Consider the following 27,856-nt stretch of genomic DNA (forward strand, 5'->3'; position numbering starts at 1 on the left):
GACGGGTTGACATGGTCCTCAGGAATATGGTTTAGTAATTTTTATTTCTTATTTCTTATTTATTTTTTTGTCAGAGTTAGGTTGATGGTTGGACTAGATGATCTTTAAGGTCCCTTCCAACCTAGACGATTCTATCATTCTATGCTCCCAGCTCTGATTCTACAGAGTTTCCCATTTATGAGCAGTCATATATGTTACCTTATTTTTATTTATTTTTTATACACTTACATGCATTTTTTTTGATTTTTACAGGTTTACAATGCTGGACCAAGCACTCTTCCTCGAGCATTTCTTGAAATTTCATTTCCAAACCGCCTGTCAGCCACTGGAGCTGAAATTTTTCACATTCAGCAGATGATGGTGAGTACATTACGATGCGTTCTGAGCCCAGAGAGGCACTGAGAGCTATAGATGACTGAAACAAAAAAAAAGGTTCAGCAGAACTAGATCAATCGGTTGCTTTTTTAGACAAGTAAAGGTTATTTGTATTTGTGGCCAGATCATCATAAGCAGTTGAGCCCCTCCAGCTGTTGACTGCTGTCCCTCACCTAGGGCAAGCAGCCAGTTGTGTGCTCCTGGTCCCTCCAATGCAGTGTAAAAGTAGGTCAGGCTAATCCTGAACGAAACGTGGAGATCACTTCCCTGAGTCACACCTTCAAAGAGGATTGAGTCTTTAACCAGAGTCCTCCCTGATTCAATGATGTATGTAATATCAGCAGGATGTGTTACCAAGCTGACTCATATGTTTCCTGGGTTTTTTTCTGTGGCTGTCTGCAAAAATGCTAACTAGGACTGAATACATTATCAATACCTATTTTTCTATAGTCCATATTATAATTTGCTCTTTTTGAATGTTCTTTTAACAAATGCAAGTAACAGAATTTTATTCTTATAACACAGTGGTTTTGAAAAAGTGATTTTTTGTCAACTACGAAGAAAATAAAAATAAACTCTGGTAAAGGAGACACATTCTTCGATTTCATTTCTAATATTTATGTATTACTTTCAAAGCTTTTGTTATGCTATTAAAATACCATCATTTATACTGTGATGGCCAAGAGAGAGAAACCTCACTACTGAGGTAAATTTATTGAGGTAAATTTATTCAGAGTAATCTGTCTTTATGAGATTCATCCAGCTCTTTGGGCTACTTGACAAGAAGTATTTTACTTCCTTTGTTGTTAGCTACTTTTCTCGCCTTTTGGATGAAAAGTATTACCATCCCTCATACGTGGGTAACGGTGTCACTGAATCTGTGTAAATATAGATCCAATAAGACCTTTCTTAGCAGGTTTCCAAGATTTGTGTTGTTGAAATGTATGAGATAAATATGTGTATGTCTTCCAGATGGGCACTAGAGATAGAACCACTGAGAAACAGATTTGGGATATTGTTTGAGGTTACTAGTGTTCTCCAGCCTATGTCTCATTTTCCATGGTATTGCATTTTAACATTTTATTTAGTCATTATGCAGAAGATCACCTTCCCTTCAACACACTGCCCGTCAAGGGATTGTGGCCTGTTTCCTTGTCCCTTTCTTGGTCTCTGTGTGCTATGGGAGAGGGTGTGCGTCTCTGTGCAGCAGCAGAGAGGTGGGAGTCTCTTTAACAGATTTTTTTCTGGCCAAGTATTGGTGTACCCTCTAAAGTCAGTCATCCAATATATTCCTATATGTTACATATTCCCGTATAAGATGGTTCAACTTCACCAGAAGAGTTGCCAGGACCAGCTGACCCTCTTCTTAGGGAAGTCTGCTGCCTCTGTGGGGCCTGGGTCAGGGACATCACTAGGAAACTCACCAGTCTGATTCAGCCCTGGGACTACTATCCATGATTGCTCTTTCACATAAGTGGCGACAAGGTGGCAACACATAGCCCAAAAGAGACTTCAGGGCATTGGAAATGTGGAATCTGGTGTGCAGGTTATGTTTCTTCTTTCTCCTGGTTATAGGCAGGGACTCTGAAAGAAACAGATGTGTACAGTCTGTAAATGCCTGGCTCCGTGGCTGGTGTCACCACCACAATTTTGGGGTTTTTGACAATGGGATGACCTACACAGCACCAGCCTTGCTGGTGTTGGATTGGGTTCATCTTTCTCAAAGCAGGGAAGACAGTGTTAGCTCGTGAACTAGCGGGGCTCATTGACTGAGCTTTAAACTAAGCTTGTTGGTGGAGGGGGACATTATCCAGCTAGCTCTTCACAAGCCAAGGGATGATGCTCCAAGATCTGTGGAAAGGGTCACTAGCAAAGGCCCTCATCCTGGTGCTCTGAGATGTCCTGGGTACCCTGCAGCATACATGAAGTCTTACAGGGACGAGCCAGGGGCTCCTGAGGCAATAGGAACTGGGGAGTCACAGATAAAACACCTCTAAGGAAGGCCACCTGAAGAGCAGCATGAAGGAAATGCAACCACTCCAGCCAGTAAGTCAGCTCCATTGGGCACACAGCTGAAGTGCCTTCACACAAGTGCATGTAGAATGGGGAACAAGCAAGAGGAGTTAGAGATGTACGCATGCCTCCAGGGCTATGATCTTATTGGCATCACACAGATGTGGTGGGATGGCTTGGAATAGAGGGATACAGACTCTTCAGGAAGGACAGGCTGGGTAGATGAGGAGGGGGTGTTGTCTTCTATGTCAATGAACAGGTGGAGTGCCTGAAGCTCCACCTGGGGACAGATGAAGACCCCATGGAGAGCTTATGGGTGAGGACTAAAGGGAGTACAGGGGCAGGTGATGTTACAGTAGAGGTCTGCTACAGACCACCCAACCAGGGTGACACGGTGGATGAGGCGCTCTATAGACAGATAGAAGCAGCATCGCATTCACCAACCCTGATCCTCATGGGGCACTTCAACTACCCCAGTATCTGTTAGAGGGACAGCACAGCGGAGCATAAGAAATCCAGGAAGTTCTTGGAATGTGTCGATGACAACTTTCTTCTTCAAATGGTAGAGGAGCCAAGGAGGAAAGGAGCCATGCTGCTCCTTGTCCTTATCAACAAGGAGGGGTTGGTGGGGAGTGTCAGGCTCAAGGGCAGCCTCGGTTGCAGAGATGACAAGATGGTAGAATTCAAGATCCTTAGGGCAGCAAGGAGGGTGTGCAGCAATCTCACTACCCTGAACTTCAGGACAGCAGACTTTGGCCTCTTGAGGGACCTCCTTGGCAGGGTAACATGGGAAAAAGTACTGGACGGCAGAGGGGCCCAAGACAGCTGGTTGGTATTCAAGGATCACCTCCAAGCCCAGGAGCAATGCATCCCAAGAAAGAAGAAGTCAGGCAAAAAAGCCAGGAGGCCTGCATGGATGAACAAGGAGCTCCTTGACAAACTCAAAAGCAAAAAAGGGGCCTGCAAGCAGTGGAAGCAAGAATGGGTAGGCTGGATGAAATATAGAGAGTCCAAGTGACCAAGAACCAGATCAGGCAAGCTAAAGCCCAGACAGAATTAAATCTGGCCAGAGACATCAAGGACAACAAGAAAAACTTCCGTAGATAACGTCACGGATAAAGGCAAGACTAGGGAAGATGTGGGCCTTCCTGGAAGGAAAGAGGAGACCTGGTCACCCAGGATATGGAGGAGGTTGAGGTACTGAATGACTTTTTTGCCTCGGTCTTCACCAGCAAGGGCTCTAACCACAGCACCCAAGTTGCAGAAAGCAAAAACAGGGTCTATGAGAAGGAAGAATTGCCCACTGTAGGAGAAGATTAGGTTCGAGACCATCTAAGGAACCTGAAGTTGCATAAGTCCGTGGGACCTGATGAAATCCATCCAAGTGTCCTGAAGGACCTGGCAGATGAAGTTCCTAAGCCACTTCCCATTATATTTGAGAAGTTGTGGCAGCCTGGTGAAGTTTGCACTGACTGGAAAAGGGGAAACAAGCCCCATTTTCAAAAAGGGAAAAAAGGAAGACCTGGGGAACTACAGGCCGGTCAGTCTCACCTCTGTGCCTGGCAAGATCATGGAGCAGATCCTCCTGGAATCTCTGCTAAGGTATGTGGAAAATAAGGAGGTGATTGGTGACAGCCAACAGGGCTCAACCAAGGGCAAATCATGCCTGACAAATCTGGTGGCCTTTTACGATGGTGCCACAGCCTTGGTAGACAAGGGCAGAGCAACAGATGTCATCTACTTGGACTTATGCAAAGCATTCGACAGTGTACCACAAGACATCCTGGTCTCAAAATTGGAAAGGCATGGATTTCGTGGATGGACCAACTTGGTGGATCAGGAACTGGCTGGATGGCTGCACTCAAAGGGTTGTGGTCAATGGCTCAATGTCCAAGTGGAAGCCAGTGTCGAGTGGTGTTCCTCAGGAGTCGGTACTGGGACCAGTGCTGTTCAACATCTTTGTTGGAGACATGGACAGTGGGATAGAGTGCACCCTCGGATAGTTTGCTGATGACACCAAGCTCAGTGGCATGGTCAACACTGGAGGGAAAGCTTGCCATCCAGAGGGACCTGGACAAGCTGGAGAGGTGGGCCTGTGCAAACCTCATGAAGTTCAACCAGGCCAAGTCCAAGGTCCTGCACTTGGGTCACAGCAATCCCAGGCACAAATACAGGTTGGGTGGAGAATGGCTGGAGCAGCCCTGCGAAGAAGGACTTGGGGTTGTTGGTGGATGAGAAGCTCAACATGAGCTGGCAATGTGCTCTTGCAGCCCAGAAAGCCAACTGCATCCTGGGCTGCATCAAGAGAAGTGTGGCCAGCAGGGTGAAAGAGATGAATCCGCCCCTCTACTCTGCTGTGGTGAGACCCCATCTGGAGTACTGTGTCCAGCTCTGGGGCCTAAGCACAGGAAGGACATGGACCTCTTGGAACAGGTCCAGAGGAGGCCATGAAGATGATCTGAGGGCTGGAGCACCTCCTCTGTGAGGACAGGCTGAGAGAGTTGGGGTTGTTCAGCCTGGAGAAGAGAAGACTCCGGGGAGACCTTATAACAGCCTTCCAGTACCTGAAAGGGCCTACAGGAATGATAGGGAGGGACTCTTTATGAGGGAATGTAGTGATAGGACAAGGGATAATGGTTTTAAACTGAAAGAGGGGACATTGAGATTACATACTAGGAAGAAGTTCTTTACTGTGAGGGTGGTGAGACACTGGAACAGGTTGCCCGGAGAAGTTGTGGATACCCCATCCCTGGAGGTGTTCAAGGCCAGTTTGGATGGGGCTTGGAGCAACCTGGTCTGGTGGGAGGTGTCCCTGCCCAAGGCAGGAGTGTTGGAACTCAATGATCTTTAAGGTCGCTTCCAACTCGAACCATTCTATGATTCTGTTTAGTCAGGAGAGAGGAATAGAAAACTCAGCACATATAACTTAGGGTGGGATGAGTTCCTTCTAGGCGTTGCTTGTTTCTCTGTGTTGAGTCTCCCAGTAGTCTCGACAAAGAGACATCTGTTTTGCACACTTGAATTAGTTGAGGTGTACACTACCCACCAAGTAGACAAGGGCTAATTTCCAGACATAGGTTGTCATCATTTCTACATAAGGCCCCAAGTTACACTGGCAAAGATGGGATGGACTGTATGGTTTTGAATAGCCCTTAGAAAAACAAGGGAAAACCCTTAAATCTTGTGCTTAGCTTGCTTTTCGTTGCTGTTATACCTCTGATGGCTTACCTAAATGAGATCCAGCTGGGAGGTGTGGTCTTGGGCAAGTGTTAATAAGTACTTGCAGGGTTTATATAGCTTTTCCCCAACAACCAGTTGTGTTTCCCCCCACATTATTTGATGTCTTTCTTCTACATTGCAGTTTGTTTTTGTAGAAATTTCAAACTGCTGTTGTGAGACCTATTTCCATTGCAGGCCAAAGAGTGGTAGTGGGCAAGTACGGTTTTCTGAGAGATGTCTGCATGATACATTGGCATACCCTGGGTCATTTCAACCACCCATTTTGGGTATATGATCAGTAGGAGGCAAATACATGACTTTTTGAGCAACGCTGACTTGTTAATAAATGTTATCCAAGCAAATCTTGTCTGTGATAGTGGCTATCCCTGCTTTACAGACAAATAGGTGAAACACCAAATGGTTTGCCTGAGGTCACGCAGGAAATCTGTGTCAGAGCCAAGCACTGAACCCATGTCTCCCAAGTCTTATTATTGTAACAGGAAAAGCATCCCACTCTCTTTCCTCTTACCTCTCTCTTTTATTGACTGAAAAGGGAACATAAATCATGGAGCTTTTGGTCTTTTCATAAACCAAATACACTTAAGCAAACAGATAAAAAAGCCCTAAGAGCAGCAGATTGGAGTGAACTTTGGAAAATGGGTTAGAACAGCTGGTTTTCAAGAGCATTTTTATAAGCATGCTCGTTAAATACTTCAAGCTTTTGCTTATTTTGAACTTCCCAGAATCTAGACTGCAGTAAAGGTGATAGTATCGTTTCAGACAGTGCGGGTATTTCTGTAATTATACCTTTATACCTATAATTCAGATGTTCTAGGTGTCAGCATTGCAGACCTTTCAGAACAGCAGTCATTTAAGACAGAGGATTAAGAATTGTCATTTATCTGTAACTGAAACTGTTAATACAGCATTCAGTATTTGATTACATCATGCTTTTGTTTTTTTAAAGCTAATAATTCTTTTGCCACTTCTCTGATATACAGTACAGCAGTGAAATCTATGGGTGAAAATGCATGATAAAAGCACTACAGTTTGCATTTCAAATACACATAACACACAAGATAGTGCCAGGAGCTAATTCCTTCATACTGTGCTGACTGATCTAGTCTTTCAGGCACAAAAAATAATAAAAGGAAGAGAGTCACATATGGCCCACTGGAACTGTCTGTATCTCTGGGAGGTGTTAATAGGAATTTTTATCTTGCTGCTCTTAAGAGGAAATGGCAGCCCTTGTGCTTCTTCTGTTCCCGTTGCTCTTAGCTTTTGGCTTTATTGCAGAAACTGCTTTAAGATTTTCTTCCAGAGAAATTCAGGTCACAGAGATTTTTTGACATTTGGAGTTCTGCCTTAGAGATGTTCAGATTCTCTTTAAGGGGTTTTGGGAGTTTCTGCACACTTCCCCCAACAAACCCCCTAATATTTAAAGGAAACAAGTCAACAGTAAAAGCCAGAAGTAAAAGAAAATGCATAATTGAAAGAAAACTAGAAAAAAAACCACAAGTGAGCTTTCTTCCTATCAGAAATGTTAAACCAAAAGGAAATGCTAGAAATTTTACAAGTAATTTCTAGGTGAACTAGGGAATTTCATAATTGATATTGATTCTGCATAATAGATACTCAGATTCTGCAGTGGTAAATGATATTTTGGATGCAGATAAGACAAATTAGTACTTGTTTGTTTTTATGTATTTTTGTATTTGCTTTCTTGCAGAGGTTTCAAGCCAGGTTAAAAACATAATAAATTAAATACCTCAGCTTGTTCACACGTGTTTTATAGGAACACTATAGATGATGGCACAGAAGAGCTTCACCCAAACAGAGATATGCTCCACTCTTCAAGCCATTGATTATCTATTCTTTCACAAAGGAAAACATGCTCATTATACTTGTGTGTGTTTTGGTTTTGAACTGAAAGATTAGTAATTTCCTCTGGGTATCCAGCTAATTTGGAGGGCAAAGGAAGCGCTACTTGACGTGCCAGCCAAGGAGCTGCTTTTCAAGGCATCCAAAAAGATTTTCACAATGGGAGTTCCTACCAAATTAACCAGGGTATTTCCTGAAGCTGTTGCTAAATTAGCAATGTGTCCAGGATTACTCTGATGCTGGCTTTATGGAACTGGATCAGATTGCTGCCTTCCTATTTATTTTATTTCTAGTGAAGGCAAACACAATTATGAGGAATGAGGGACTGATGTTTAGAAAACCAAGTTTGTCTGTTTGAACTGGAAGTCAACAGCAGTGCAGCAAGCAGATGATCCTCACCCCTTGTCTAGAGGGCTCTACAGGGCTGCCAAGGTGTTTAGGCTCTAGTCAGACAATTGTCACCAGAATCAAACATGGACAGTGTTAACCCAGAGCAAGTTTCGTGTCCACTTGTGGGTTTTTGGAAGGAGCTATTGCTTTTTCTATTGCATGTATCATGAAATAAAGGGGAATTTGGAGGAAGAAGGGAGAAGGAAAGAAATGCTGTCCTCAATTCACTGATGAGAAACTCCCTCCCTGCATGTAACTTCTGCTATCTAAATGTAGTAATTACTGTTTTAGTAATTGCTAGTAATAGAATGTTTTTAAATTACTATGTTGTCTTACTTTAGTAATCAGTGGAGAGAGAGACAGAGGCATAGAAACAACTCTGGAGAAGTACTTGTTAGTCTCCACTGACAATACAAAAGCCATCTAGTCTCCCTGAATTTCCCTAGATGTTTGAGCTTAGACTTTGAAAATTATCTCCAGAGAGAAAAAATTGGTTAAACCTCATTAATCTTGAGTGTGCCAGTTAACTCAAGCCCCAAGCTCTTACTCTGGCATTCCCATCAATTTTTGGTTGGGGAGCAAAATAAAAAGTCCTTCTGTTGGAAGGACAAACAGAAGTATTCCAGTTGTCCTATTATGCTTGGCATATTCACTTCACACTTCTCCTTTCTTCTGTCTGAGCGGGCGAGACCTGAATGAAATGCCTTCATGAAAGCTGGGTATCAGTAAGATTTAAAAAAATAAAGAAAAGCTGAATTGGAAATGAACTGACAGTATGGGGAAGTTGAAGAGAATTCCTTTTCCAAGTTGCCTTTTAAGTTAATGGCTGCCTGAGCATGGAGCTGTAGAAAAGTTTGTCATGGTCAGTAAGGAAAACCATTGAAATAAACTATTCTTTTCCTGTCAACTTTGAAACAGAAAAAGTAAAATGAAGTCAGTTCCAGAGCAACAAGTCTTTCCTAGCTGATGACAGGTTACATTTTTAAGGCCAGTTTTGTGTAGCACTCATGTTGGTTTTCTTCCCGGTGTTTGCACAGCACGGAGGCAAACCTGTGTATCGTTATTGTTATGTAGGAATCCCCTTGTTTGTTGACAGCCAGTTTCAAATTGTTTCGTTTCTGTCTCTTGGAGTTTCAGGTCTTGGCTCTAAAAACATATATATACAGTCCCAGCACATGAAAATATAAATATTTGCTGTTAGTATTTGATGTAGGAATTTTTTTTCCGGCAGCAATTTATGCTGTTGCTGGTTGCCACCATTGGTACAAGGTTTGTGTCGGAACATTTTGGACTTACAAGCAAGATTTATTTTAGCCCTTTGTATTAGTCATACCCCCTGTAGTCTCTTCATTTCAGTGATTGCTATACACACGCTCACATACTCATACTTTGGCACCATATTTAAAGGCATAGATAGATTTCTGGAGGAAATATTATTCATTCCAGGGAGTGTATTGTACGGAAACTTGCTGACCTTCCTGCCTCCTTCACTTTAATTGCTTCTTTAAATGACCATTCCAAAACATTTTGCAGTTGGAGTTGTTCTTCTCACCCCCGGTCTGGAGCATCTCTGTGATAGCGATGGGATCTGGCTTTGTCTGGGAGCCCTGTCACCAGCAGGAGAAACTGGTGCACCCACCCTGTCCTGGGCTGGCTGCGAGGTGAGGCAGGAGCATACCCCAGGGTTCAGCATGGCACAGGCACCACTAGACATGGAAAGCAGGACCCCAAAGCTCAGAAAGAGCTCTCGTAAACATCTTCGTCATGTCAGCATGATAAACTGAAGCTTTCAGTGAGGAGGAATTTAGCTCTCATTTAAGATATTGTTGTTATACAGGAAAGGGTTCCTGGCCATAAAATTAAGTTCTTTCCTGAGTTAGGATCTGAAAATAAATCCAAAGTGGAAAAAAAACATAGTGACATATTTGCTTTACAGGAACCATCTGAATCACTATACAAAAGCTGTGTCTTGGTTAGAGTTCACTGCATGTACAGTGCTTGAAAATAATCTTCTCATGCAATGCTGGATGTTGCCTTCAGGCTACAGCAAAACTATGGCAGAAAGTTTTCTGTGACTTCCTAGTTTGGATTTTTAGATGGAACTGGATTTGGACAAATTTTGTGACATTTTCTATTTGTTTTGTCTAAATTTTCCAATAATGAGAATCCTGTAGTATTCACATAAGCTGTGAGTGTTTCTGCAAATGCTAGATAAAGAGAATATTCATGGAAGGCACATTTTGAATGTACAAAGATCAGGGCCTTCGAAACATAGACAAAAATGCACTGTGATCTGTGTATTAAATTGCATGAACTTGACATGTTCACTTATGGCTTGGTTACAATAAGAGTCTAAACTAAAGAGGTGAAATTTGTCAAATTACTCAGTTATTGAAAATTTTCAACACTCTCTTCCCAGAAAACCCATGACCTGTCAATATAAGGTGGCAGTCTGATTAATATTTTGGGTCAACTGAAAGTGTTGCTACTTTGTGAACTGCCTATAGTTCCTATTTTCTTGGCTGAATATGTGAAAATGCAGTTTTGAAAAAGATGACTAATTTGCCTTTTCATAAAAGTGAATTTCAGATAAAGAAAGAAGTCTTATGAAGTGAATTGGCTGTATATATAAGCTCTTATCAGATTCATGAAGGAAGCAGGAGGTTGGTAGATACCACAGTAATACAGAATTTTGCTGAGGTATGGAAAAAAAATGCAGTAACTTTATGTAAGGCAGAGAATACACTTGTGAAGGACCTGCTGAATGAAAAAAGAGAGAGTCTACAAAATTTTATTTTAATTTTAATTTTTTATTTTATTTTAAATTTTTTAAATTTCTTTTTGAAGAAGTGTAAGTATTGCATCCTTTCACCATTTTCCCATTGGTAATTCTATTCCTGCCAAAAAACAGTGAAAGATGAAATCCAGGAAAGAGCTGATTGATGAATTCTTTTAAATGCTGATTCATAAGCTATCCTTTTTCTTTTATAAACAATGTACAAGATTTGTGGTTTAAATGGAAATTTAGAAACTAAGGAAGGAAGAGTTAAAAACAATGGTATCTGTGTGCGTAAACTCTCTCTCCCATTTGATGGAAGAAGGGTTTATCCCCTTGTTTGTGTATCTGAGTGGAAATAAGCATTTGCTGTTGGGCTTCTCTCCTGTATTTGAGAGTACATTGTTCCAGGCTTGTGCAAGGTATTGGATAGTATCAAAAATATCAATAAACTGTTCCTTGGTGGAGTTAGAACTCTGAGGAGTTCTAACCTCTTCTGCCTAATTTAAAAACCCTATGAGATTTTTTTAATGAAGGTCATTCATTTAATCTTCAAGTGTCTACAATAGAACAGCAAAATCATCCCCTTTGAAGTCTTACCTTGACTCCACTGCCTGTAGAGCTTAGAGTTGATCTTAGATACCTTTCTGATACATTCAAATACCTGCTTCAGTAAAACGTCCCACCCGAGTTGTTTGAGCCCTACAGGGAATGTATTTTTCTGCATAGTCTTTAGAGTTTTTCATCCTAATATCAACACAGCCAATGAGGAAATTCCAACAATTAGGTAGAGAAAAACCATGGGTTTATTTGTGGTTTATGTGTGAATAGAGAATGCTATAGAAAGGGATGTGCTGGAGATAAGTATAACCTATTTGAAGGACCACTAGTGATCTCAAGGGCTTTTTAGAGATGTACCTTGAGATTTATTTACCACCTCGTGTTGATTAAGCACTTCACAGTTCATCACAGGGAGAGGAAATGTACCTGTGACTCTCTCTTGGATTTCAACTGTTAAAGGCTGATATATAAGGATCACATGAATGTTAGAGGTAAACTGGTTTCCATGTAAGGTGGTGTTCATTCATTCTTAGGCCTGAACCTTCTGTGGACCTCACAGATAAATCACAGGAGTGGTCCTTCTTTCTTCTCACTTTGTACCTGTGGTGGTACCCTCTGTCTTGTAAGTTAGGTACTTCAAATCAGAATATCTTTGCTCATCTTATTAAACTGGGAAGGCAGCACGAGTTCTGGAGAGTAGTGCTTCTGGGGATTGCTGCTAAGTATGTGTAAAGTGGTTAGAGGGCCAAGACCAGGCAAATGTTGCGGGATTATGCTGATTAAACTTGGTTAACAGGTTAGCTAATTAAGTTGCAGGGTTAAGTGCATCAGGAAAACATCTATAAGCGTTGCAATCAGGTTACTGCAGATTTATGCCAAACATGCATCTGGTGTTCTCCTTTTGGCTGGAGAAGCAGAAGCCAGAGCTATGGTGGGATGCTTCTCTCTCCTAATTTAATGCTTTAGCATCTCCACTTTACTGTTTAAATCTTACCTCTCATGGCCATGTTAAGTTTTCCTATATGATCTGTGGAGTACTGCATTTTTAAACAGCATTACTATTTGTAGTTGAAATCTCTCAAGGGTTGTGTAAAATGGGTTAATTAAAAAAATTCTTTTCTGTTGTTTCAGTGGCTCTAAATTTATTGCCAGAATCAACAAAACTGCTCTAATTCAAACATGTTTCATTATCTGTGAATATTAAACATTTTTGGCATAAGGAGCAAGTAGTCAGATAATATATATATATACAGAACTTATTTGTCTACTGTTGAAAGTCTGACCTTGTCTGGAATTTCTTGTGAATACCCTTTTTTTCTCAGTGTGTGTGACATGTAAGATTAGCCATGCCTATCAATTCATCTCTGTTCACCTACTAAAGGGTGAATTGGTATCTTTGAATCAGAATGCACGTATACATTTTTTCATAATATTAGGACAAATGTGCTATGGTTAGCAACAAAGACAAACAAAAGTGGATCTGTTATTTATTATCCAGTTTGCAAACTTGAACCACTGATTAGGCATGTGCATAGAAATAAAACAGTAAAAAAACCAAAACTAGTAAGAAAGGAGACATACGTATCTGGCAGCAATTTCAAGAAGACTATGGCAAAAATGTCCTTTGGAGCCAGTATACCCCAGGGCTAATGAGAAAGGCATCCATTTTGGAGTTGAACAATTTTAACAATTTTGTGAAATGACTGATCTGTGTTCAGACCTTGACCATGTTTCATGCAGCCAAAACTGCCTTTCCAAATATCTTGTGTCTCACGATGTTTTCCCTGAGCTTGCCCTCACACTTTTTCCATCATCAGATGTGGGTTTGGTTCCATCACTCACTCACAGCTGAATTCCACCTTCACACTTGCTTTGCGTCAGCTTAATTCTGCTGGCTTCCAGGCTCTCGCTAATAACTGCTGATGATTTAGCGCAAGAGGGGGATCAAGCTTACTGGAAGAGCCTGGAAACTTTACATTTTAATACCATAATGAATTCTTTTGCATTAGTGTGGGAGTCTAGTGTTGTCTATAAGGAATGAACTGAAAATACACATTTGCTTGCCTGTCTTGTAAAATACCAGTCATTAAACATGGGAAGAGCCCTTGCCTTCTCATATGCAGCAATGCAGTGGGGAGAGTGTACTTAATGCTTCGTTGGAAGCAACAGCTAGTTTTCTCTTGGTTTTCAGTCTCATTCTTCTGAGTGACTCCTATCACATGAACATACTTGACCCCATACCAACTGCTAATTTCCACTTCCCTGTGCTTTGTCCTCAGATGACCTTCCCAGCCACCTGTTTGGAAATTGTATTTCATTTCCCTCTCCCAGGTTGACATCTCATGCAGGATATGAGGCTCTGAAAAAAGGGAGAGTCTTGCCTTTGATGCATGTTAAACAGGTTGAGGTTAAGTCTAGAAGGGACCACTGCTTTCAGTCTACCTGTGAAGTTTATGTTACAGGCAGTATGTATGGCCTGAGCCTTTAAGTGCTTGCTAACAAACCTCAACAATTTCTGAAGGCCTCAAAGTGTTGCTAGAAATTGTCGTGTTCTGAGAGTAGCTACACTCAAGCAGAAATGACGTTATGAGCACCCTGAAGGTGGGGGACAGAGCTGATAGTAGAGGGGATGTGCTGAGGCAGCAGGTGTATTATTTCTCCTAGAACTTTCAAACCACCTAAACCCATGGCTGACCTGGATCAGAAATGTGGGAATGTTTTACTGGCAGCCCTGGATTACCCTCTGTGTTCCCAGGGGAACAGATGGTTGTGGCAACAAAGGGCATGGACTCCGCCAAGTGATGAAGCAAAGACGTTTAATGTTTTATTTTTACAGCATATATAGTTTCTCTCTTTTGATCACGCGCTGTGCTCTCTACACAGATAGGTTGTGGGGGCCTGTCCACGCGCCGTTATGAGCAATATAATTGGCTACATATAAGTGTTCATGCGCCTGGGCTAATTAGTCATTATTACTTGTTTTGGTATATTGTTATCTATTTGTTAGCTTGCTATCTGTTTTTCACACTGCCTTGCTAGATTTCGTACCACACAAATAATACCATATAAGGGTATTGTTTTACTGTTTTCAAGGCTTCCCTCCCATCACTGCAAGAACACCTGCCCAGCTCTCGCTCAGCAGCGCGTCTCCACAATTCCTCACTCCCCACAGATGGTGATTGTCCCCCTTGCGCTGGTACCACCTTGTTGGAGTGCCAAGCCCATCCCACATATTCTGATAAGTCCCTGCACGTGCAGAGGAGGTCAGAGAGGATGATCCCTGTGTTCAACGGACTTTTCCCAGACGGCCCTATTAAATATCCCGCAGGTTTTTAGGATGCAGTGTGTGCGGATTGTCCATGCTACGTTTCACACACAACTGTTTCACTCTGAAATATCCTCCTTCCACTTTTTCTTAAGGGTGATGTAATCCAATATGATTAAAAATCATTGCTACTTTATGGGTTTGCCCCTTCTCTGTAAGACTTTTCAAATATTCAGAGTCCACTAAAGAAGTCCGGTGGGAATTTCTTCCATGTTGCAGATACAGCATTTTTAAAGCATGAAGTAATGCAAATGCTTCTACCAGTGGTTACGTCTTGTCTCTGAGAAGCTTAGTGGTTTTTGCTGATGACAAAAATTTGGCAGAGTAACCCATTGTATAGGCTGTCCTATTTAAACGCTGTCTCTCAAGCATGTATATGGGCTCTTTATGGGGGCAACAGCTTCCAGTAAATCAGCAAAGCTAGAGACCAACTTATTTCTGAATGTGTGGCCATTTCTGGGTAGGGTAGGCAACATAAGGGACATTCTACTTTTCTGCATGATGGTAGATTAGTAGTACCGTTAGCCATGGTAGAGCTATGGTAACCTTTAGAGGCCTGTTATGCAAGGTGCCATTTCCAGTCTGTGCAGTACAAATATTCTGGCTTATATCTCTTTGCCTTTATGCATGTTGCACGTACATGCACGTGTTGAATCCAATAGGCAAATGACTGAGTAGTGATTTTCAGTCCCTTAGATTTTTAGATGTCCAGCTGAAAGTCTATAAAAGATGGTAATTTTAAAAAGTGTCACATGTATACCTTCTGCAAGCAGGCCTGACTAGATGTCTAGGTGAGGCACCCAACAATAACATCTTACCCTTCACAATCATAGATGGCTATTCTGGCATCGAGCAACATTGCGGAATGCAGGTGAGATCTGAATGCAGGCTGTACTGCCTTTAATCACTCCGATATCCCACAATGGGGAATATCAGAGTGATCTTTTTCTACCTTTTTTTGAAGTTGGGCTGAGCAGTTTGACAAAAGTGCCTTTGAACTTGAGATAAAAACTAGAAAAAAATAATACATGTTGCGTTGATGATAGGTGTTTTACAGCCTGTGAGAAGATGTTCCTAGAGGATGAGAACAGCCCTACACATGAACAGCCTGGTAAAAATAACCATTATCAGTAAAAACTTGTGTGTGTGTTATTCAAGCTGGTCAAAACATGCTTCGTTCTCATTAGAACAATGAAAAATCATAATAAATATATCAAGTTATAAACTTTGTGGAAGAGTTTTTTCCAAAATGTTCAGGTTCAAACCACCCCCCTACAAATATTTCACTTCAGAATTGAAAATCTGAAAATGTAATTTCTTTGCAAAAAGATGATAATTTTTTTTAATTGAAAGGTTTTTCAGGAGTTGAAGGTTAGGATCAGTAGTTGGTAATATTTAGTTCTGTTACAAAAATTTTAAGCTGTTACCCTGAAAAAGCTCATTATATATGTGACTATTGTATGTAGACAAGAAGAAGAACAAGTAGAAAATAATTTAAGGCCCTTGAATTTTTTTTTATGCCATTCTTTCTGCAAAGTAAAGCTGTTCAATAAAATCTGCTAGGTCAGGTTAAATATATATATATATATCACTTCTATATATGAAGAAATTTTGTATGGTCAAGACCGATTGTAGCTTTTTTGATCCAGATGGGTTTGCTTATATAGAAATGTAACCATTCTAGTACATAACAAACAATATGAATTCCAGGAGTTGTACTTACAGGAGTTACTGTAATATCCACATTCATGGGTGAAAAAAATTGAAATCTTGTTCTTAGCAAGCAAGTATAATGTGTATTTCACGCACCTTCGATGTCATCACCATTTGCAGATGTTCTGCCAGCCTTAGAGTGCTCCTTTATTAGTGTCTTAGTTCAGTACAGAAGTGAGCTTTTAAAGTAAAATCCCCAGCCCTCCCCGTGCAGGGAGCTGTGGGTCACATCGCAGAGTGCACAAACTGGATTCCTTTGGGGGCAAAAGAAATACAAAGGAGCAGCCGAGGAGTGCACTTCACACTCGTTTGTGGCTGTAGCACACTCAGGCCACGGGACCAGCAAGTTAGAAAGATAGGGAATATGGGCATCAGGAGCAGAGGGTGCCATGCAGTTAGCCTGGTTCACCCGGATGTTTGGCCGACATCATGTGCTGATGAGACTTTGTCTACAACTGCCTGGGTACAGATTTTAGGTACACTTTCAGTAAAGGAGGTTTAACTCTATTGCTAGAGCACCAGAACACAAATGATTTTATACAGGACTTAAAACCAGAAGTTTCCAGCAAAATGAAACAACCTTCAGCAGAGACAGCTCTGACACAGCTCCTTGGAAGTCCCTCCCTGGGAGGCTGCGGGGCTCCTCCTGCTCGGTACATCACTCAGGACAGGGTTTTTATTTCCCAAGTTGCAGTCTTAATGCAGGATTTAAGAGAGCCTCCCTTCTGTTCCCCCTGCCCCAGTTTTGTTGTTGTTTGTTTGTGTTGGGAGTTGGACATTTGAGTTTTCTCTGTGGCTTCCGTTTAGCCTTTGTGCTGAGTACAAAGGCAATGCCTATCTCTTTCCACATCCTCTGCACTGAAAACCCCTTCTGCTGTTTCTGTGAGATGCTAGATCCCAGGTCCTGGGAAGATCACTCTGGGGATAGTCCTTTGCTATTTATATGCTGCTGAGACTACATGGAAATTTCCAAAAAGCTCTAGTACCTCACATACCCTGAAACTCCAAGTCTTTGTCAAAGAGCCTGGCTGCCTACTCCGTATCAGTGACTTGCACAGTTGTTTGCTCATGCCTTTAAACTTTGCCAGAAATTTTCTTCTTTGTGTACCAGATTATGAGGTTGGTCATAAGGAGAAAATCAGGTGGCTTTCCAACATGGGGTAGCACCATGTTTGAATAAGGAGAGGCTCACACATGAGGCCAAATCCTGATTTGTATTTCAGAGATGCAGTTCAGTCTCAGCATAACACAGGCAGGAGCTTTGTGCTAAGAATTTCTTCAACAGGTTCATTTCCCAGAGCTGAATTTTTCATTGAAAACAACGTTTCATGAAAAGTTACTGTAGCTTTGTCTGACTGGTTGACTGAACCTTCCCTTTATGTATATAAAAATTGAGGAAAATAAGAGATGGTGTCAAATATCAGTGTCTGACAGTGACCTTAACAAAACAAATGAGAAACCCCAAACAAACAAACAAAAAACCCTGTGGCCAGTCCTTTGGAAAGGCTGGATTTCCTTCTACCTCACTCAGCATGATTCACCCATTTCAGAGTTCTTTTCTTACTTTTTCCCTAGTTCTGTGCTGCTTCTAAGAGTGCTGAAAAAACTGAGTGCTTCTCAGCTGCCTTGAATCCTTTTCTGACCCCCGGCTGTCAGGATACTCTGATTCATCACAGATACACAGATGAATATGATCTGATCTCTGCCTGATTGAATTCCCCCAAGTTCTACAGGCCAAGTAGTAGAGTCTGCCTGTGCCTTCCAGGAAGCTTTGCCTCTGTTCTGGAGCAGCACAGGTGACAGGAGGTTACTCGGTCCTTGCACATGTCTCTCCTAATGTGTGCTGAAACACTGAATTTAATAGCCACCTTGCGTAGGATTGCTGTAGAGTTGGCAGAGAGGGAAGGGTGTTTCCAAATTTGGACTTAGTCCTCTGGAGGTGCCTTTCCCTGCATCAGCTCAAGTGTTTGAAAAAGGACGAGATGTAGCTAAGCTTCGGTTTTAGAAAAGATAATCACTTAGAGAAGAAAGGACCAGATTTATGTTACTTCATGACAGATAATTCCTTTTAGTCTTGTGAGATATTTCTTTCATTTGTTCTTACACCATATTTGTACAGGATGTAAAACAGGGCTATTTAGAGAGTACGCCAAAAGCGCAGAAGCTCATACTGTCCTTTCCGTATCTCGTGCATGAATCTAATGACATCTGTCCAAGTGTCTGGTAATTCAAACTTTCAGGAAGAAAGAGCAAGCACTGAATAGATCTTGACTCTTTGCCGTTCTTAATTTAACATAAACCTTCTAGTTTATCTGGATCTAATTCCCATGTGAAAGTTCAAAGAAAATAAATGTCAATGTATTTTGTGAATCTCTTACCTACAAAAAATAATGAAAACTTATTCCAGGTGATCTGGACAAATGGAGAACATTGTAGTCTTAATTTTCAGTTGATCCCAAGGAGACTAAACTGCAGGAAGCTACCTGTGCCTCTATTTGTTGGGAATGTAAGGACAGATTACGTAAAGACAGATTATAAATACATACTTCAAAGAACAGATTATGAAGAGCTTGCAGGCCAATGAAGCAGAAAAGTTTATCTTACCAAGAGACATAGACATCACCTGTCTGGAAAATAGCATTTAGGATCTAGATAGACCTTTGGGGTTTCTTTTTTGGCAATACTTTGGCTAACTCAGCTATAAACTGTTTAATACAAAATTGGACTCAGAGCATGCAGTAATTTCATATCTGTAACAACTCTTTTTCTCCATTTTTCAAGGATTTGTGATTTGAATAAGGTACAGGTTTTCATCCTCTCAGAGTGGAGGATGTGGGGAGGCCAACAGCAGATTGTGTGAGAATGTCACTTGTTGACTTACTCATCTCCCTCTCCTTCAGTCTTACAGGTTGTAATGATGGTGGCAGGAGGAATTTGCTGATACTTTGTTGTCATAGTTTGTATTAAATGCCAATAGGTTTTCCTCAGTGATTATTCCTAAGATGCAAAAAGTGAGAAGGGTTTTCTAGTGCAAGGTTATCTTGACTGATGATCATTTTATCAAAGCTCGGTATGTTTCGCTTGCTTCAAGTGAAACAATCTACTTTTCTGGACAAGTGAATAAGCTAATGATACTAAAAATTTAATTTTGTACTATTGATGCTGAATGTAAAAGAACAGATTTGCTGTCCAGGCTTGTGCATTTACAAAGTTTTCATTTTTGATAGAAACTGTGAAACAGTCAGGTTGGCCAAAACATCAAATAATACAGTTACAAAAAAGGTAATACACAGGGTAACACAATTGACTTAAATTGTTGTTTGGTGATTTATATCTTTCACTGAGATTTTTCTCCTCTATCTCCAGACACGTAGTACACAGACACCTACATGTGACCTAGGTTAGATACATTAATATCCCATCCAGTCAAGAGAGACAAGCATCTCCAAAGCATAGTTTGTCTGGCTTACTTTAGGTATTTTCTTTATTATTATTTGACTCTCAAAGTCCTTATTTCTCTCTTTTGACTATTCATGGGAGTCCAGACATCCAGCTCAGATGTAGGTGTATTTTATGGACAGGATAATCCCACCTTCTTGTGTCGTTTAGTTTAACTCAATAATAATTATGATTTATAATTGTGCTTGCAGGTTGGTCAGGACAAAGGAAGCTGTTCTTTTCACAGAAACCCCAGCCCATGTGTTGTTCCTCAAGAGAATGAAAATATTTTCCACACAATATTTGCTTTTTTCACAAAGTCTGGCAGGAAAGTATTGGTAAGAAAGTCGACTTATGGCAAACGTGAACATACAATGTATCTTACAAAAGATTTTGCATGGCTTAGCGTGAAGAACTCAAGCAGATACTTCATTCTAGAGCAGCTGTTTGGGGCAAATATACGGATGTTGTGCTGTGGGGAGATTTAGTGGTTTTAATCATAGAATGGCCTAGGTGGGAAAGGACCTTTCAGATCATGTAGTCTAATCGTCTGGTTTTTAAATGGAAATAGGAAGGTTCAGGAAGTGCAGTGGGGAGGGAGTTGCCAGCACAGTCACACTGGGTGACAGGAGCCCTTGCTCCCAAGGTTCACCAGCAGCAGATGGGGCAGCAGACCCGTGCTGTGCTCAGCTCCCACCCCACGCACAGGGCTGGTGGGCAGTGGTGGCCCCACTCCTCCTGGCCCCGGGTGCTCACCTGGCTCAGCAGCTCTGCAGAGAGCTTAATTTTACCTGGCTGGTCTTCATGCAGGTCTCTATCTAGTTGTCTTCAGGTCTTGAAAGTTGCTGCTATTTCAGTGTGGGAGTGCTGTGCTTTAGCATTTTACTATGTTTACTACGTAACTCAGTCAGCTGGTGTGTTTGCTGTCAAACAATTTGTCACTGAATTTTTTCCTCCTTTGCCTAACAGCTTTTTCCATATTTCCTGTAGGACTGTGAAAGACCAGGCAGGTCCTGCTTAATTATACGCTGCAACTTAAGCTCATTAGCAAAAGCAGAGTCCTGTGATTTAAGTATCTACACGCTGCTGAATACCGAGATACTGAAGAAGGTATGTGCTTCTTCTGTAGCTTGTCTTAAATAACAATTTAAGTATGCTTATGTGCATTGATGGACTCAAGAGTTGCATTCCTTCTGCTCTTTATTAGTGTGTTATAAAAAAGCCATGGTGTCAGAGAAAACAGATCTATTTATCAACAGTGTGTATGGAGGTGTTAATCCTAGTTCTTACCCATTAGCCATTAAAGCAGAAATAAATTAAGTTCAGAAATTTATACGTTGAGAAACAACAAATGAGGGCTTAATTGAGGCCATGGTGTAAGGCTAGAGACTTCAGAAAGTTGAATTGATTTCCAAAAGTCTTTATTCTGAAAAATAAAAAGTAGAGTAAGTGCATGTAAACTGTGACCAACTATATGTCATTCCCTCTGTGTGAACAGAGGCATGGCAGTTTTTTGTAATTTTTTACCTAAAATGATTATTATTCCAAGAAGATACATCACGACCATATTAATACTGAGCCTGACATTTGTGACAAGAAACACATGATTGCAAGTTAATTCCTGTCTTCTCTGAAGCCACTGAATGAGACAGCAAATCTTTTAAATTTCTAGTGATTTACTGTGTCTGAACCTGTTTTCCTATACTTACAAAAATGCTCACTGTGTAATTGTGGCAAGATGCTGTAAGATCATGAGGGTATAAGAGGAGAAAGCTGGTAACAGGAGCCTACTAACATTACCTTATCTTTGATATCTGCTAGATTAAAAGCATTGAAGAGACCCCTTATTAGAAAGCAGTTCCTAAAGACATTGACAGCCCTGAGCTTTTCCAGCTGAAACCAACCAGTCTGCTAATGTTTGTTCATGTTTGAAAACAGAAAACATAGGCAAGGCCAGAGGTTTCAGCTATTTGTTACATGCTTATAGGAATGTTGAAATATGTAAGCAAGTAACTGAGTGCACATAGAACACGCTTCTGGGAAATTCAGTCCTGGGAATAGCCATGATTCATCCTGTCTGCTGGGTCCTTTCCAAGATGGCCATTAGTAACACTTCTTTAAAAGACATACAGTACTTACACATGTCTTTGGGTCAGTATCCCCAAAAATTGAATTGAAAATTGGAATGTGCCTGTTCAAATGCACTGTGTAAAATATAAGAGAAATATATATTAATAAGGGGAGGTGTGTGTTGAATATTTAAGATAATATGGCAGAGCACAGGTTCATATAATTGAGAAGTTTTCATCTTGGGATATACTTGTGTTTATCCCAGGTTTCGCATATCTTTTCTCTGTTCACTTGGAAAACAAATAGGAACTTTTCTTTGATGGTTAATACTGGGCCTGCCTGTGTTGATTGGCAATGTTCTGTCTTTTGAGGTAAATGTGGGAAACGTTAACAGGCCAAATACAAATGATGCATTTGAAATCCAACATACCTGATTTTGTTTTAATCGGAGGTAATGGGCTTGGTTTTGTCTGTTGTTACAGGCTTAAGTTATATTTTTTCAAAGCAGGATTCTAACCAGGATAGGACTAAACTCCCAGCCCAGCCCCTGCTAAGCATTATCTAGATATGTTTATTACACTGGCAAATGTTTGATGTTTTTTTGGGGGGGCAGGGGTTGGGGTTTTTTTTGTTGTTGTTGTTTGGGGCTTTTTTGCACCCTCAGATCCAATTCTTCTTCTTTTCACTTCTCAGGACAGTTCATCAGTCATCCAGTTCGTCACAAGGGCAAAGGTGCGGGTGGACCCTGACCTCAGAGTGGTGGAGGTGCCCAGTGGGAGCCCAGAAGAAAAACCAGTAAGTAGGGAAAGGTTTCCTGGTCCCAGTGTGGTAGAGATTTTTGAGAGCTCTATGCAAACTGAAATTCGTGACTGGGCTTGGGCTGGGCTGGCCCATGAGAGTGCCCAAATTTTGTCTGGCTAGACTAGCAGTGCTGTGAACTGTACTTCTGTGGTTTTGCTCTCTGTGATAACCGTGCCGTCACAGTGAATGATGTCATGTGGAGCAGGAGGATCTGTGTTGTACTTGCCAAAATTGTAATGCCCTTGAGGTATCTGTGCCAAAATTAGGTTTAGCTTCCTGTTCTAGGGTTAACGTCTGCTTTAATCTAATCCAGATTTTCCTTGACAACCTAGTAGAGACTTGAAACCTCAGCAAAGTCTTTTCAGATGTGCCAGTATGAAATATTTAGAAGTGTTAGTGATATTTTGGGCGCTGTGCAAATGGGCAAGGGAGTCTAAACTTTCAGAAACTCGTTTAACTATTCCATTGTGCTGAGCTGATGGAGTTCATGTATGACCTGATACTGCTTTTTGTGTTGATCTGCATGAGGCTGGATTGAAAATTGAAGGGGAAATATTGAAGTTCAAGCTGAATTCACTGTGTAGTTTTGGCTGTAAGCAAAACTGTACAGGACCACCTTCAGAATCTACTGGAGAAAGAGGAGGTGATAGCTTTGGTTTTCTACTACCAAGTTGCAGGTGAAAATTGAATGGGGGCCACATCCAAATTCAGCTTTCTTTTTGCCTGGTGAAATTTCAAAGTTTCATTTCTTATTTCTCTCTCACCTGAGGATCAGAGGTGATTACTTTCAATTTCTCAGCCCATGAAACCATTCTCTCATTGGCTCCATTTCAGTGAGTGCTACTAAGGTTTGAGAGAACACTGAGTTCGACACGCTTTTGGAATACACTGATGTCCCAAGTTAAAGCCCTCATCTCAGAGATACTGGATTTTAAACCCTACAGGCAAAGGAAAAGTTGAACCTGCATCTTTTTACTACCTTCTGTCTGAAAGTAGAAATACCACTACAGTTACCATCATCTCCACCATCATGTCTGCAACCCTAGAGATAACTTTCTGTTTTATTAGACTTGTCAGAAAAAGAAATTGTTGTATATGACAGGACTCCATTTTTTTCTTTTCTGTTTTATTTTCTTTGTCAGGTTTCTGGACCATTCTAAAGAGCATAAAAAAATAGACTTGGCAGCTGAAATGAAAAGCATGTCTAGCCTTCCCTAAGAATGTGCCATATAAGTGACCCACAGCCCTGATTGTTAATACATTGCTTGATCTCTCTTTAGTTCTGCAGTTTGCACACAGCAAATATTGCAATTTTATGGCAAAATTTCATTAATGACTGAAGTAACACCTCACTGTGACACCTATGTCCCAACTGAAATGGAAGAAGCCAGATCTCTCTGCCAAATATTTTGATCTGTAAATGGTTTTAGAATCTCTGAGAATCTCTGAGAATGATCGCCACAATGTAAAATGTGTGGGATCTTATTATTTAATATTCAAAATTTAGATATGCTTTTATCTAGGAATGCAAGCTCTGCTGTATTTCATCGTTATCTAATGCTTGGAGAAAAAAAAAAAAAAAAAGAAAGAAGAAAACTCTACAAACAGGAAACGCCAACATTGACCTTTTCCTGTTCCCGGAAAGCTTTTCATCAAGCCTTGAGCTGCAACAATTATAAAGTGCAGTGTGTGTGCTGGGAAGCTATATTAATCTTCAAACAAGAGCTTGCTCCTAGTTCTGGGAAGCCCTAGCTGTAAAGGAGCATGCTTGACATGTAGTAGCTATGTAACACCAATTTGTAATTTCAAGTCTTTTCTAATGTGAGTGCTGTTCTACAAACAGGAAACGCCAACATTGACCTTTTCCTGTTCCCGGAAAGCTTTTCATCTAAGCCTTGAGCTGCAACAATTATAAAGTGCAGTGTGTGTGCTGGGAAGCTATATTAATCTTCAAACAAGAGCTTGCTCCTAGTTCTGGGAAGCCCTAGCTGTAAAGGAGCATGCTTGACATGTAGTAGCTATGTAACACCAATTTGTAATTTCAAGTCTTTTCTAATGTGAGTGCTGTTTGCTCTCTCCTTTGTGCTATTTCCATATGTCTGTTGGCTTCACCGTTGCTGTATGTTTTGCCTAGGGTCATGTTCAGGGAAAAATTTAAGACATGTGGTTTGGCTCAAGGTCGTCATTTTTCCCCTCTCTCTTTTCTTGTGGAATGCAGAAGGGAATAGTACTCATTGCAAGCCACAGCTATTCAGCTGGAGGTAGGGACAGGAGAGATAAAACGTCTTTGTTCATACTCTTCCTTTCCTTTTCAAAGCTCATCCTGTGTTCTTTTCACTGACTGTGGACTGCGGCACCGTATCTGTTTGGGTACCAGCTCCTTCTGAGCAGTGGTGCATGGACTTCCTTTGAGTCTGTTTATGAAAGTGTTCCCTAACAATGAAAAATATTTTCTTAAAGACTTTATCATGGTGAATTTGAAAAGGCCTTTCTGCTTTCTACAGCTATATGTAGACTTATTAACCATTTACATGGTTCTTTAGAACCAGGTGCCCTTACTCCACTGGGCACTTTTACAATATACTGGACAGTGCAAACTACCCATAAAGAAGACAAAAGGAAATGGAAGACTGGTATTTGTGATGCTAGCCTAAGAAGTACCAGTGGTCTCAGGACCACCCATATAAATATCAGCTTTGGCAGAAACTGTAGTAGGCGATTTCTAAGTCAAGTCAGCTGCAAAAGCTTATGTAAATATCGGGAAGTTGGGTAGCAAGTCTTTGGAATTAACCAGTTTTTTACAAAGTCTTTGGAACTAAAAAATTAATCAATTTTTTACAAAGAAGCATTTATGCAATTTTCAGAAATAATTTCTCTGGATTGGGATCTGATCTGGTTTTATGTGATTTGGAATAATATATTTTCTGTCTCTGGTTACAATAGGCTGTTTGAACGGTTGAAGTGAACAACTCGCACAAAGGTGAGCAGAGTTTGGGTTTGGCTCTGTGATGACAGTTGTATTAGCACGAGCATATATTGGCTGAAACCGATGGCATGGTATTTTCAGGAGGCATACTTTCTTTTCTTGAGCATATGGGTTTCAGTGAGGGTTTGGCTCCTTCTTCTCTGCATGTGAGGCAAAACCAACAATAAGCTCCATGAGACCGCGGTGATCAAATATCAGATCCTAGGATTCAGACTGTGTGCTCTCTGCTTCTGTGCAGGAGAAGGAGTGCTCTTAAGGAGCAAAAGGACTTCCTTCCTTCTGTGAGTGCCAGTGTGGAGGGAAAAATACAGTGGGTTTCACTATGTCAAAATCAGTGAAATATCTCTGAGTCTCCCTGTCTTGAAAGTGAGGGAACGCAAAGCCCATTTTCAGCCCAGTCACTCCAAGTTTAATTCACACAAACAAATGGTTGCCCTACATGGATTTTGTTTAATTTTTTTATTTTTTTTTTTGCTCAGGATTTATAGCATCCTAGAATGGTTTGGGTTGGAAGGGACCTTAAAGATCATTCAGTTCCAACCCCCCTGCCCTGGGCAGGGACACCTCCCACCAGACCAGGTTGCTCCAAGCCCCATCTAGCCTGGCCTTGAACCCCTCCAGGGATGGGGCAGCCACAGCTTCTCTGGGCAACCTGGGCCAGGCTCTCATAACCCTCAGAGTGAAGAATTTCTTCCTAGTATCTAATCTAAATCTCCCCTCTTTCAGTTTCAAACCATTACCCTTTACCCTATTGCTACGCTCGCTGATAAAGGTCTGTTTACACCCTGATTTAGGTGTGTTTATGTTTCTGATGATAAGCAAATATATTTTGGGGAAAACAACAATAAAAAAGAAAAACTTTAAAAAATTAAGTTTATGGTTGTGAAGACCTACAAGGTGTTTTTGAGAGGTCTTCATATGCATATTTATATGCCAAGAGATTTAAATGCATATTCACGTCACGGTGGCGCAGAGGACTCCTAACTTCTGCCTGTTCTGCATATCTGTGTTAGAAGGAGCAGCCTGCGGTACCAGACAGTTCTTGTGCCATCCCAGCCTGTTTTTAATGCACATGGGGATACCTCTTCCACTCAGCAACCCACCCCCCCTCCCTTTTGCCCTTGAGACACACTCAGCATTCTGAGGCACCCTTCTCTCCAGCTGGCCTTTGAGATGGGCAGGTCATAGCCTGGCTGCAGTCAGACGTGTGCTTCCTCCAGCAGCTTTGCAGCCCCCTTTCCAGGGGCTTATTTTTTGCTGCCTTACTGTTTTCATCGTGTTTCCTGTTTCATTTCATTGTTTTACCATTCCATCTGTTACTGTAACAATCCCTTTATAGATTTTCTTGACTTTACATTGCAGTCTGGCAGGTAGAAACAAGCATGTGGGTAAAGGAACAGAACAATGCACAACAGCAATAAAATACAGTTAATTTCCTAGGGATAGAGACAAGCAGCTAGCAAGGATACCTCAGGTTTGTTATTTTTCAGGAACTTTTTTCAGGTTTTTTTTAGTGTATGTAAATAAATAAATATATAAAAAAAGGTGTATATACATATATATATATATATACACAGATATATAGGAGAATGGTGTCTTTACTGCAAGTCCCTTCACATATAATGGCATTTGAATGGGTAAGTCAGCCAGCAGGGCACTGCAGTTTGAAACACCAGAAGTGTTCCAGGTCACAATACAGAAATAAAATAGCATTTCTTTTTCTGTAAGCCCATGCCTTCCATGGTGCTGTGGTTCATGATACAAGTGCATAAAATTAATTTAGTGCACATAAGGAAAAAGAAATGAAAGTTTTGCAGTTATGTATTTCTAACCAGATTTTTGCTGAAGCATTTTTCTTGTTTTTCTGAGTCCCAGTGTAGCAGCCTGTGCCTGTTCTGCAAAGGGCTTCAGCGCAGTATGAATGGCCAGTATTTGCAACATTCCTGCTCGGTTATCTTCTTAAGTTCTTGTCTACAAACTTTACTGAAATAAGGATTTTAAAACCACTGAAAAAATACAAAATTCTGATTATTTTCAATTAATTCACTAAGACTATCAGAATATAGAAGTGTTTGGCACAGGCAGGAGATGAAGTGGTAGATGCCTTTGTCCATGCGGGTGTTGCAGAAGGGCAGTTGCATTGTGTAAAACCTGGTTGACATGGAGCTACGTACAGCTCAACAGCGAGCTGCACGGCTTCCCTGCGCTCGGATCCCACAAGGACAGTGTGAAACGCATAAGATAAATACGGGACTAAAACTCCTCATACATCATCAAGACAACTGTTTTTCACAGCCTTTCCCTGGCC

At 41.1% G+C, this 27,856-nt stretch overlaps 1 protein-coding gene across 1 annotated transcript in view; it reads left to right on the forward strand.

The window, feature by feature from the left end:
• The window catches only part of ITGA9 (integrin alpha 9), a 240,150-nt gene that overhangs the window by 192,176 nt on the left and 20,118 nt on the right, over positions 1-27,856 (forward strand). Inside the window, exons 25-27 of the mRNA XM_014949431.1 lie at positions 19,904-20,029; positions 20,682-20,801; positions 22,455-22,556. Coding sequence (XP_014804917.1) covers positions 19,904-20,029; positions 20,682-20,801; positions 22,455-22,556 — 348 coding nt within the window. The remainder of the gene's footprint in view (positions 1-19,903; positions 20,030-20,681; positions 20,802-22,454; positions 22,557-27,856) is intronic.

The sequence above is a fragment of the Calidris pugnax genome, unplaced genomic scaffold (genome assembly GCF_001431845.1).
Source record: "Calidris pugnax isolate Ruff unplaced genomic scaffold, ASM143184v1 scaffold124, whole genome shotgun sequence".
In the NCBI taxonomy this organism is placed as follows: Eukaryota; Metazoa; Chordata; class Aves; order Charadriiformes; family Scolopacidae; genus Calidris; species Calidris pugnax.